General features: G+C 32.0%; 1 protein-coding gene across 2 annotated transcripts in view; it reads left to right on the forward strand.

Annotated features, from left to right (window-relative positions):
* LOC118189793 (claudin domain-containing protein 1-like) overlaps positions 1-11,147 on the forward strand; it is a 101,714-nt gene extending 90,567 nt beyond the window's left edge. For both annotated transcript variants that reach the window (XM_085814503.1, XM_085814504.1), the window contains exon 5: positions 9,006-11,147. In XM_085814503.1, coding sequence (XP_085670629.1) covers positions 9,006-9,209 — 204 coding nt within the window. In that variant the 3' untranslated portion in view covers positions 9,210-11,147. The remainder of the gene's footprint in view (positions 1-9,005) is intronic.
* The last annotated feature ends 2,201 nt before the right edge of the window (positions 11,148-13,348 follow it).

Genomic DNA, 13,348 nt, shown 5'->3' on the forward strand with positions numbered 1-13,348 from the left:
AAGAAAGCTCCGGCACTTTTCTTCATGTAACGGAACAATTAGTTCAGCAGCAATTTGATCTAGAAAATTTTATTTCTACCAATAAAATCGCTTATTAAATTTTAATTAATCTCTTTACATTTGATTTAATTTTAATTACTTTAATCTTTAATTATTTTAATACATAATAGTAAATAATTATGAATTAATTAAATAATAATTATTAATTTATTTGATACTCATTAACTATTTAATTTTTAATTATTAATGATTTAATAGTCATTTTATTTATTTATTTACTTTTGTTCCTCTTTCCTGACGGTTTTCCATAGGGCTCCGGCACTTCTACTTTTTTAAATTAAGCCCTGTGTCAAGCAGAAGTTTTCCCTGATGATCCGAGAAGAACGTGAGAACAAACGTACGACTCCTCTGTACGAGTAACACTAGTGGACCCTCGCGTTTGGTTATATCGTTCAAAAAGTGTACAGGAGCTGAAAGTCACTAGCGTGGCACGTGCACGACCAGTGTGATGTCTTTTAGCCCTTTCAGACACCAAAAATTAACCTGCTTTCATAAATTAATTGCATTTCCTGGAAAATAAGTGTTTGGCATGTGGTTGGGGGCTTTTGTTCGTTAAAAGCTTCTGCCTCTGTTCGAAGCCTGTGTCAGAGGGAAAGACCTATATTCAGAATCGACTTTTGAGGCATCTTTATTATTAAAATATCATTTCTTTGCTGAAATTATAGTTCAATTTCATAAAAGAAGAGCCAGAGGCCTTTCTCTCAAGCTAAAATTATGCTGGGCTCCGGCGCAAAATAAGCTCCCAAGCTCGGAGATGGAATCTCTTGTTTTTGTTTGAAAAAAAGCATCAGAGAATGGTGGCGCCATCTGTCAGTGGCTTTAAAAGTTAATTACTTGCTCTATGAAAAGCAGTAGGGAAAAACTTCAATAATGCGAGTAATGATTTATCAATTAATGGGTATTTGGCGAATGTAATAAGTTATAGTAATTATTATTAGTAACAGTAATATTATCATTGAAAAGCAGTAATCTAATAAATAATTGTAATTCGTCAATAAGTTATCATAAAATTTGGGGGAGATTATTTTAATCCCTATCTAAATATCAAGTTTAAAAAGTAGTATGCTTAATTTTTTTAATGAGCTAAACATCTAAATATTTTGACTGAGTTATATATATATATATGTACATATATATAAAGGGAAATGAAGTAAAAATGTTCGAATAATGCCTGATTTTTTTTTTTTTTCCATCTTGCAATTAACTTTCAGTAAGTAATCTTAACTTCAAAGCTTTCTTTTAGTGTCAGCATCTAGAAAAATGACTTACTCAGAATTCTAAGTATGACGGAAAACTAAATCAACTTATGCTAAAATGATCATTAGTCTTTTTTTTTTTTTTTTCTTTGAATTTTAATCTTTTTTTTTTTTTTTTTTTCTTTTTCTTTTTTCAAATTTTAAAACTCAGAGGATCGATGTGAAAAACTGTGTTAAATTATTAAGCAGGTAAGTAAAGCGGGGAATAAATTTCACTCAAATGCGCAAACTTATTTTCGCGCAAATCGAAATCGCGTTCAATGAAGAGTTTTCTTATGCAAAGATAAAGGCCTTAAATAAATTTCTAGATCTAAATAAATAAACAAATAAAAAATAAAAAATAAATAAATAAATAAAATTTTAAAAAGTGTCTGAAAAGAAAGAAGATTTTTTTTTTTTGTCGTCGCAGACTTTTTGTTAAGGTCTTTTGTGCTTTGCCATTCAAGGACTCATTTCTGCTAAAAAATCATTTGTTTTTTTGTCCTTTTTAACTTAAACATCGCTTTCTGTTCACTTACGCAGCATAAAATTAAATAGAAAAATTATAAAATTTTTAACAGCAGAATATTTTTTAAACTCCTTTTAAAGTGTTAAATGTTCCCGCATATTTTTCTGTTCTTTTTTTTTTTTTTTTTCCCAGTCTTTCTTCAGTTCATTATATTTATGTTTCGTTTCGTCTCTTAACGGCATTTTGAGTCGAATCACTAAAAGCGTTCGATCGTTTTTCAAATTGTTGCCAAATTATCGCCCTTTATATTATAAATTAAATAATGAATCTGCATGAATGTATGCCTTGTGAAAAAACAGCGGTACCTAGAGCCATAAAATTTTGAATAGAGTAGTCCTCCACCCGAATATGGGCACCTGGAAAACCCGAATTTGGAATTTGCTTTATTATCACTTTCATATTTTGTAAAATTTTAACGAATTTTATATATATGTTACGGTGAAACACCAAAATCTGGAGAATGTCGACTTTCACCGGTGAATATCAACAATCACATAGTCTCTTGGTGTATGTCCGAAATATTTTCCAAATACTCTTATTTCTGACTTACACCGGTCAATGTCGACATTCACCATGTACTAATGGTTAATGTTAAACATATAACAATATTATATTTTCTTCTCCGTCATTCAGTCGCGAATAAACAAACGCACTTGAGACTTGAAATAAGAACTTAAGAACACGAGAACCTAAAACACACAATACATTCAAAATGAGAAAGGAAAATAATAGAAGTTAAAAATTTACTTAATTATATAGTACGTTCTAAATGAGAAAATAAAATAACAGTCATAAAAAACTTACTAAATTATGGGATTCAAATCTTATTTATTGCAACAACTTAAACTATTATGGCATTTTATGACCTCTCTTTTCGATTTTCAACAGAGCATATCTGTGATTGTCGACATACACCGGTGAGGGTCCGAATATACAAGAATGTAGTGAAATATTCGGTCTTTCACCGACGTATTTGGTGAATGTTGATATTCTCCGGTGAAAGTCGACATTCTCCAATTTCGGTCTTTTACGGTAACATATATATTAAAAAAAAAAAAAAAAAAAAAAAAAAAAAAAACTCAACAACTTCAAAGCAAGTAATGGAAACACTGTACGGAATAATTTTTATCTCTAGCAAACGAGACTGTCTACGGGAAATTCTAAAAATATGCTGTTTTTATATATCTTTTGCCTAAACGGGCGTTAGTCCAAAAGCTCTCGAAATGTGTATGTGAGTGTAAAAAAAGAAAACGGTTTTTTGGGCGTAGTAAAAAATCTGAAAGCTTTCAAATTTTGCATATCAACTTTTTATCTTTTAAATTTTATTTATTACTATTTTATTAAAAACAGTATACTTACGAATTTCCTATATGGTGTTAAGTATTGCCCTACACTTTGTTTTTTCGCTGCATTATTCCTTTATAAATAATACACAGCAATAACATTTGGTGGTAACATCTGTTAATTAAAAGTAACGCGGATATAAAAGTGATTCAAATAAAAAAGTGAGGATCGGGGGGGGCTGAGGAGGCAGAGACCGCATATTCCAACGGTAAAATTGTCACCCTACATTTCGAATAATCTCCAGTGGCATGAATCAGTTTCTATATTTCTTCAAAAAGAAAATATAGTTGCACTTCTGAAAAGAATGAGGTAATGTCAAAGGTTTATGGTCCTGCAGGAATGATTCATCTACTACATCCTTTTCCACAGATGATGGATCAACATCCAGCCTAATCAGTCTCATTATAAGGTATTTTTCCCGCTTTCCTAGCGTGCCTTCGTGGTGTAGTGGTCTGCGCACTGGGCCGGTATTCCAGAGGTCCGCGGTTCGATTCCCGGCGAAGGCTTTGTTAATTTTTCATCTTTCCTGCTTCCCCCCCCAAAAAAAACCTAATGTCTCTACAGTGGCGCCCGAACTAAAAGGGTTGTGGGTGATGACTCTCCACACCCAGGATTTGGTGATTGGGTCCCTTAGAAACCCCAGTCGCCCTTTAAGAGGGGGAGTATATAAGGTATTTCTCCCGCTTTCCTAGCGTGCCTTCGTGGTGTAGTGGTCTGCACGATAATCAATTATATGTCGTGGTTTAACTCAGTTAAGGTGTTTGAGTACACTATCATCTATTTAGCCCAGTTTTATTAAAAAATCATGTTAAAATAACTATGAAATCTTTATTTAACAAGCTAGAGAGTTTGCTAACTCAAATAGAACACAAATCGAAGTTAACAGTCTTTACAGTTAACTTACTTATTCATTTATAAGTTTTGAATATCTTCAGGCTATATTATCAGGAGTATATTTCATAAAAGAAGGTAACATGCTTTCTTTCTTTTCACCATCGACGGAACAGCTGGCCGACTGGGTTAGGTGCTTTTCAGCCTGTGGGATCCCGTCGATGGAATTAAAAATAAATACATGAATAAACATAAATAAAGAGCTTAGTACTGTGTAACGTAACATGCTGAAAAGAACTGAAGCACAAGTACAATGTTAGCATTAAATCTTTTTAAGACTTGTGGAATCTGAAGCAAAGTAGAATCTTCTCTTGCCAGTATATCCTTTGGCGCTTGTTTGTTTTTGACGTTGCCGAGTTTCATTATGGAAAAGTGGCACTAATTTATTCTAAGAACTCCCCACCATCAACCATTGCTGGGAACAAAGCTTTCACAAAAGTTTCGGCTAAATAGGAATGGGTAAGTTTTTTATTTGAGGGTTTAGGTTGTAAGGATTATGTTAATTTTATTACCAGTTAAATTTTAAGTTCCTTTCCTATCGATTCTTAACTTCAACTTACTACTTCCTTAGTTTTAGAATCACGCCTGAATACATAATGAGGAAGAGCGGTATTTAACCGCGAAGTTCTTCGGTCTTAGCGAGAGAGTTACCAGGTATTCTGTCTGCACGCGTCCGCCTTTTTAAGCTTCTCTCTCGTAAGCTATTATTACGCTCGGCCGTCCTTTAGGCCCTTGATAGCTTCGCAGTCAATTAGCGTTAAGGGGCCAACTCGGTTAGAATGTTGATAGCTTCGGCTATATCTCTTTAGTTAAGATTAGGTTAGTATTATTCTTAGTCTCTTAAGTTTAAGCTGAAGTGTCGGCTTTATTGTACACTCCAAGACAGAGTTTTGTTAAACCTTAGTTGAAATAATAAAGGGTTAGTTACCCGTATATCTTGTTCTTTCCTGTCACACGAACTCAAGCGATTATTCGCTTATCAGTTCTTAAGGGTCTTCGCTTTCTACAGTAACTGAGAATTACACTGTGAGGAATCCCACAAGGTATTCGGGTGTAGGTTTATAACAAAAGTCAATTTATAACGTAGGTTCGGTTGTTTACATAAATCTTTGAGAGATAAAGAGATCTATTGACTTTCATTTAGCACGAGCGCATTTGTTTTCTTTTTCTGTATAATGTCTTGCGTTATTATTCATACCAGCTATTACAGATAACAACAAACAATTTTCTAAATTGTTAAATAAAGTGAAACGAAGCCTTTATGAAAGTCGCAAGAGACTTGCTGGACCAGATGCAAGCTGCTATACTCTGAAAACTGAATGAAACTCATTTATGAATTATATAAAAGTACGAAACATAATCATGGAACTTTTATACAAGCACAGTTCTAAATAACTGAAAATAATTATATTTTATTCTTTAAATAATAATCGTTTCTGGCTTTTCAACTTCCTGATAACAACAGAAGCTGCAACAAATAGCCAGCCACCTGTTGGGTGGTTGTTTGGATAACAGAAATGATAACTGAAACTTTGATAACAGAAATTTCAAAACCCTGCTTATTATGGTTGTCTTTCTACCGCGTCAAGCATCTACGATACAGTAGGACCCCGAATACTTTTCTCACCGTTTTCCATCACGTTGTTATCTTGGTAAAACAGAAAGTGCTAGAAATAAATTTTATTAGAAATGTTGGCAAATATTTAACTGAAAGCGTGAGATAAAATTTTATCGCTATAAAAACGAAAGAAAAATATTCTACAAAATAAAATGTTATTTTATGTAAAATATTTTGACACAATTCTTTATCGACTGCTTTACTCTGAAGGTTTTTGCTACTAAACCATTCATGATAGTGATCAACTAAATAGAGCAGTTTTTTTAACTTTGCAGCTCGTCAGTTCTCCCATTTACAGCATGCCGAGGAAATACGAAGGGAAATAAGAGAATTCAGGAAAGGCTTACTTACAAATTTAAATAACTGTCAGTAAAACTAAACAGGACCCTACGCCTTATGCTAGACATACATGCAATTCCCATTTGCTCAAGATCAAACATAAATTTAATATCAAATGATGTTTCACTTTGGAACCATTAATCACCAAAACGAGCAAATTTTTGTTTCGTAGGTGCTTCTTAAGGGGACGGTGGACTTTAAAATAGCTAAAAATCAACCAAAATATTGAATTTTTTTTTTTTACTTTCATAATATTCCATATGCGTATGCAAAAAACCGAGTTCAAATATTCTAATTTTTAAAAAAGTTACAAGCATTTAAAATGTGTAAACAACGTAAACTTTGTCCTTTAAATTTTGGAGAAAATGTTAAAAAATGTATTGCAACAGTTATTTACTGATGCAATAATTATATATTTGCCCAAAAGAAGTGTTTATTTCTAAAAAAAAGGCTAGAAATATCAGTATTGACAACTATTAATGAATTTAATTTCAGTTATGTGAATGCTATATGCGTAGAACAGGAGAAAACAAGCTCGTTTTCCCTACTCGTTGCAAAAAAGCGTGATCAACGTCGCTTGAACCAAAGCAAAAAGAGAAGTTTACCTGCTTGGAAAAAACAGAAATAATAAAAAATATTCTAAAGCATTAAAAGATAATGTAAATATAACAAATGAAAATAAAACATAGGATGCGAGTGAATTTTAAAAGTTTCATTGGATGTAATGCATAAATCGTTTCTACCTCTAACTTCGAATCACATACCAATTTGCGATATATTTATTTTTCTCATGTTTAATATTATGAGATTAAAAATAGTTAAATGATACGAAAATGTTATCTAGTGTCTACATATTCATATTTAAAGTTAATTTGCTGTGTCTCGTGACCATGTGGTAAACGTAATTTTGAAGAAAAATTTTAAATTCGGTTTTCTCAAAACAAAATTTTTCGCACTTCGTATTGTCTTGAAAATGCTCCTTGCGTCTCATTTTTATTTAAAAATGAATGATATTTGGAAGGAACTATCTTGTTACATGTTACAATAGATCTGTGTATGCATTTTTGGATATGAAGTTATTAAGAAGTTTAAACTTGTGATAATGTTTAACAAAAGGTGACATTTTTTCAAAAACTGGATTTAAGTTCACAAAAATCCTTTTTAAAAGTTTCCGATCTATCGTATTCAATAACGGATACACAAAAACTTTTGTCAAGTCTTTATAACTAAAAGAAAAATAAGTAAAAAATATTGAAAATTAGCGCGCAAGGAGCATTTTATATCTTTAATTAAAATAATTATTTGTTTAAAAAAATTTATTTTAATGTAAATTCAAATTTTGAACACATATTTTATAAACTAATGTTATAATACGCATATGTATAAAATTTCTTGTTGAAAACACAAAAACTTAAAAAACTAATTTTTAACGCTTACCGTCCCCTTAACTGATTTAAAACAAATATCCAATTCTACTCAGTAATAGACACTGAAAAATGATTTAGGTCTGTTAATATGCTTGCAAAGATCTCTACGAATTTTGACAGATAAAGATACGGAACGTTTCACATTTGATTTTAATAAAGCGCATTGAATATTTGAGCATTGAATATTCGAATTTTTGTCCTACGGAAGCCATAAAAAATTAGATTTTATATTTACAATACTCTAGAGAATTTATATCTGCAGAATTAATTATTTCTACACATTTTATTTCTCACAGAAGAAAATTAGATTTTACCTTTACCTTGCATAGAAAACATTTTACTTAGAAATACAACTTCCAAAAGACAAATGCCCTGATTTGTAATAGAATTTAAAAAAAAAAAAGGCAATATAGATTATTAGGAATTATCATCTTCTACATTGCATGGTCCCGTGGTTTAACTAGTTGCACGACGGGATAACAATCGGAAAGTCCGTTCGAATGCCGGCGAAGGCATAGCTGAATTTCCCAGTTTCGAAAATTTCGTATGTCTACAAGGTCCTAGTGCAATTTTCATAACCTATCACTCGTTTTTCTTACGAAATATATCATTTAAATGCTTGCTGTCACAAGCTGAGAGCTTTTGAAGCCTCAATCAGAAGTTCTGCAGCATGCATCCTGTCATCCCCTCCGTTACTGCCTCGATTTCGTAATGAGTTGCATCTTTCAGTTGCTTGTGATCAACGTTTTAAGGTACTGCAGAAAATAATCTACAAGGCTTCCAAAAGAATCCAAAGGAATCTTTTGGAGTCTAAAGAAAAGAAGCTACAAGGATTGGAGTTCAAAGAAAAGAATCTACACATTTCTTTTGTAATCTAAAGAAGAGAATCTACAAGGATTCCAAAAGAATCTACAAAGATTCTTTGAATCTCCAAAAGAATCTCACGGCTACAGATCTGGTAAACTAACCGGCTGTACAAGTATCACCACTTTGTGAAACGTTTTGGGGGGAAGAGAATTACTTAGAAGTAAAAGTGCGCCGTTGACAGTTGAGAAATTGAAAATTGTTCTTTATATTGATATCACGGCAACAGAAGAGAAAATGATTAGACGCTCACTGTAGAACTTGGATTATATAGTTCATGATGGCAAGCATTTCAGCGAAATTATCTTTAAAACAAAGTGACAGCAAAATGGCAAACATTGTCCTGTATGATGGTAAGGTAAAATCCGTAATAAAACTTATACTGTCCTTTTTCATTTCTGCTTTAATTCCCGGAGACCTTTCAGCCGGACTTTGCATATGTCGCGGAATACAGGTTCAGAATTAAAAAAAACATAAGACTTACAGAGATTTCGAACGTCTCTCGTGTGTCAAAAATAATTGTATTCAGTTCATAACGTTTTGATATGTTATTTTGAAACATATATTACGTTATCTTAAACTGAAGATGAAGCATTTTTTGACAAACCGGCACATTATATATCTTTATACTTAACTTGAATTGTTCTACCGTTTTAAGATAGTGTATAATTATATAACGTATACTTTTATTTTTTTAGGTTTTGCAGATCTATAGCAGAAGTTATTATGGTTGGTCTTACGTATTGGCTTGGCTCGGAGTTGCTTTAACTTTATCCTCCTCCTTCATGTTCCTCTGTGGTGCGCAGTGTCTTCGAAAGGAGAAACAGAAGGAGAAAACTCAAGGAACTGCCTATCTTGTGCCTATTTACGCCGGACCTTATCATTGTCCATATTCATATTAGAAAATATAAAGGAGAAGAATATGAGTAGACTCTTAGAACGAACTGGAAAGAACTTTAATCACTGAAGTGGCCAATACTTCTAAGCTTCCAGATCAGTCACAGAGCGGCAAGCTCTATATTTCTTACTGTGTTTCTTACTTACTCCACAGTTGAAGACTACTGATAATTTTAATTTATCCTCAATTTATAACTGGAAAACACCAACTGTTGAACATTTTTATCAATAAGAATAATTACTCATACGCAATTTACTATCAATATTAGAGAAGATGTATTTGAAAACATCATTATAATTAGTGGTTCGATTTTAAAATATACAAGTATTGGATCACTTTAAAAAAAATAATTCTGTAATGTTTTGGATTCATAGAATGATTTCGTATAGTAACAATACTACTATTTAAAAATGCTTTTATTTCTTGAGGTAAAATAACAAATTTCTTAGAACATGGAATAATTTTTCCGCGCGTGAATTTTAATTTGCATATAACTGTAAGCAATATGCCGAATGACAAAGCAGATAAATATATTTACTTAATGACTCTATTTCGTCTAAAAAGAGAAAAAGATGTCATGTTTAATGTTATAATCATGCACGAAATCATCTGCTTGACTTGGGCATAAAGGATATTAGGCAAGCAAAATGAATGTCTTCTGTAAACGGAGAAGAGCTTATAACAAATTGAACTGAAATCTCTAAAGTATTTATTTTTTACCAAAAAAGTAAATATAAAATACGTTACTTTTCTAAAGATGATTAGTGTTCCGTTAATTAATAAAATTCCGAAAAATTCAATTATTTTGCAAATTACGAAGTGAAATTTTGATTAAAATTATTGTAATATTTTTAAAAAAGAAGAGCATTAAATAATGTCATAATTTTGATCGATGTGCATTTTGCAGACGACAAGTTATTGAGTTTCATCGAGCATATTCGAATTTGATTAAAATACATTTCAACAATATGCATTCTCTTATTCATATAACAAGCGTTTATGTTGTCATTGATGAAACTTTAGAAGATACTAGAATTATATCAAAATGTTGACTTTTATAATAACTCCAACTAATATGTATAGCAGCAAATAAATGAAAACTGGAAAAAAAAAATAAATGTTAGTTCTGAAGATTTTGATTTTATAAATACGAGCACTGCATTTAGTAAGAATGGAAGAATCAACAAAGTAAGTTTGTTGTGAAAGAATGCTCGCAAAAAGATGGGTTTCCTGCGTTCATCTTTTCAGTAAAATAGTCAATGTTCTTTTTATTATAATTTTCTTCAACAAAACATTTTTGAGTGTGATAATGTATGGCCAAGTATAGTTTCGTCACTAGCTGGTTGTTAGACGCAGTGCAGTGAATGAAAAAGAAAGCTGTTGGTCTTCGGAATGCTGTCAGAAGAATAAGGAAATTTGAAGAACTAATATCTGTCTTTTACTAATCAATACCAATTACTGGTGTCTCAGCCTTTTTCAGTAATTGTTCTTTATTTTGTAAATTTCTAAAACAGTAAGTTGTTTAGATAACCAATATCAAGATTTGTAATTTAATTTAATCAATATTAATCTACGTTATATGTAATTAAAGCACATTAACTGAATTCTTTTTACTCTTCTGGGCAGCATCATTGCGTTAATGATATTCTCCATGAAAATAGATCAGATGATGCGACAATCGAATGGAAATACTTCTGAAGAGAGAACAGGCAGTAAAACTTTAATTATTAATAAATTATGTAGAATGCATATTTGTGTGCAGCAGCAATTATGAATTTTAATTTACTGTTTTATTCCAAGAACAAACTATAAATTTGTCAAACGACAATTAAAAATTTAGTTTATGTATTCTCTATGTTTAGATCAAAATATTACCATTCATGTAAAACAAGATTGCAAATATTTTGTATATATTTTTGAAAATAAAAATTAATATAACAAATCTTTTTTACATTTTGTTCGTTAAATAAGATCTTCAGATTCATCACACAAACACAAGTTGAGAATTTTTTTTTTTTTGGGGGGGGACGCCATAAGCAATTGTCATTAAGTTGACAATGCTGCTATCGATTTAAAAGAACTAAATGATGAAATTTTGAGCTGTTAAATTTTTCCCACACACATATTACAGTCCTTACGCAAAATATAATGTGCATAAATGCATATATATATATATATATATGTGTGTGTAATGTTTTAAGTTCGTAGACATCACTGGAACTTTTAACAGCTTTCGATAGTCGAGTGGAAAGGCGGAAAGATGGTGCTAACACAAATGGATTTGAAGGAATTTCTAATCATTATTTTCCCGTATATCAAACCATCTTAGTAGACATTTATCCAGTCATAGCGAAATACAATAATTTTTACATACACTGGTTTTAAAAGTAAGACGTACGCATCTAAACTGAGAAGCGAAGCAGCGCGAATATGTTAGCACCGTAGAAACTAGGGAAAGGAAAATGACGTAGTTAACCTGTGAAGAGGTATTTATTCCGAGTATATGCAGAAAGTATTCTAAGCTGTGATTGGTTAATTCTAGTTACCTTTTTCAAGCAGCTTTACGCAACATGAAAAGATTTCGAATTTGGGAGAACACCAAGTCTAGAATAGTTAATTTTGAGGTCGCCAATCGTATTTTGTTATATCTTACATATATATATGTAACAGAAACGAACTTAGAAGTAATTGAACAGCAGAAATTTTGATCCATAATGAATAGAAATCTTGGTAGTCGAGGCAGTTTTAATTTCAGTTTTATTCAAATTCAATTTTAGCCACAATTCACTTGGCACTCTAATCGTCAGAAAATTTACATTTTTGAATACAGTTGCGATAGTAAGTAAGCACAGCAAAATAACGTCCAAGCAGCGAGAGTTACAAGCGAAGTAATTCAATACGGCAGCTTTCCAAAGAGGAAGGTTTTCATTTACAAAGGTTTGAGTTCTCAAGAGTTTAAGTTCCGAAGTAACTACGTCATCAGCGTTACGCAAGCTTTGTGGCATAGGATTAATTTAGAAATGGCGCAGTGCAGAAATGTTTATTATTATTTTTAGAATAAAGAGGAAATAACCAAATTAAAAACGAGCAATTAAAAGGCTATTGCTAAATTAAATTATAATTTTTATTTACATATTCCCCCTCCCCTCCAACGAGAAAAAAAGTCTTTTGAGAAGAAAGCATTTGTGCGTTAGCTAAGCAAGAGAAAGTTTTTACAATATTGACAATGTATAAGTTATGAGTAGGCATCAAGGACATATCCTATACGCAGTGGCGTAAATAAGAGTATGCAAAGAATGCCGTCGCATAGGGGCCCGAAGGCTTAGGGGGGGGGCTTGAATGTCCTGCTAAACAACATTTATATGTTTAAACTTAAGACAATGGATTCTTTTATAAATATTATCTCTATATAAAAATAGAATCCGTCTTCTTTTAAATTTCCAAGGACCCTTTGCGTCATATGACACAGTTAGGGGCCCTTGGAAGTAAACAGCAAAAATTAGCAACTCAATATAAAGCAAAAGAGCTATATGCTTTTATTTTGATTCCCTTCTATAGAAGAGCTTTCGAGTGAGGTGATAGACTGTTACTCGAACTTATTGAGAGAACAAGTCCTTAATTTTTTTAGGCCGGCATGTGACAAAGGATCCTGAAGTCCACTAGTTCCCAGAACTTCCGCTTTTAGGAAACGATTTTGTATTGTAGTCACATGTCAAATAAGATCAAGTCATCTTCCAATTAAATGAAGAGCTCCGTCAGACGGTTGGTGGGCGGACAGAATTGTACTTGCTTCACTGTATGGGCTTCAGAAGCTGAAGACTCGTGAGAGGATAAATTTTTAACTACGCCACAACATTCAATATCTTACATGAACCAGAGAATACCGTAACTACACTATCGACCACTTGAAACAACTAGCATAGCCATAAGTCATAACTTCTTCATTATTCATAAATAAAGTCTTGATAAATGAACTTCCTCATTGTATTTAAGATTTTAAAAGCGTTAACTGCTGCTTTTTGATACATTTATGCATTTCCCTTTCAATTTCTTTTTATTGATGCTGGTTCGACCCGTGATTGATAAAGAATAAGTCTGTACACCGTTTTTCTTCAGAACGCTTTGCCAGTTTGCCTTCATCAT

This window comes from Stegodyphus dumicola, chromosome 4 (genome assembly GCF_044657685.1).
Source record: "Stegodyphus dumicola isolate Sdum_Otavi_A_Nest chromosome 4, ASM4465768v1".
NCBI classification, from domain to species: Eukaryota; Metazoa; Arthropoda; class Arachnida; order Araneae; family Eresidae; genus Stegodyphus; species Stegodyphus dumicola.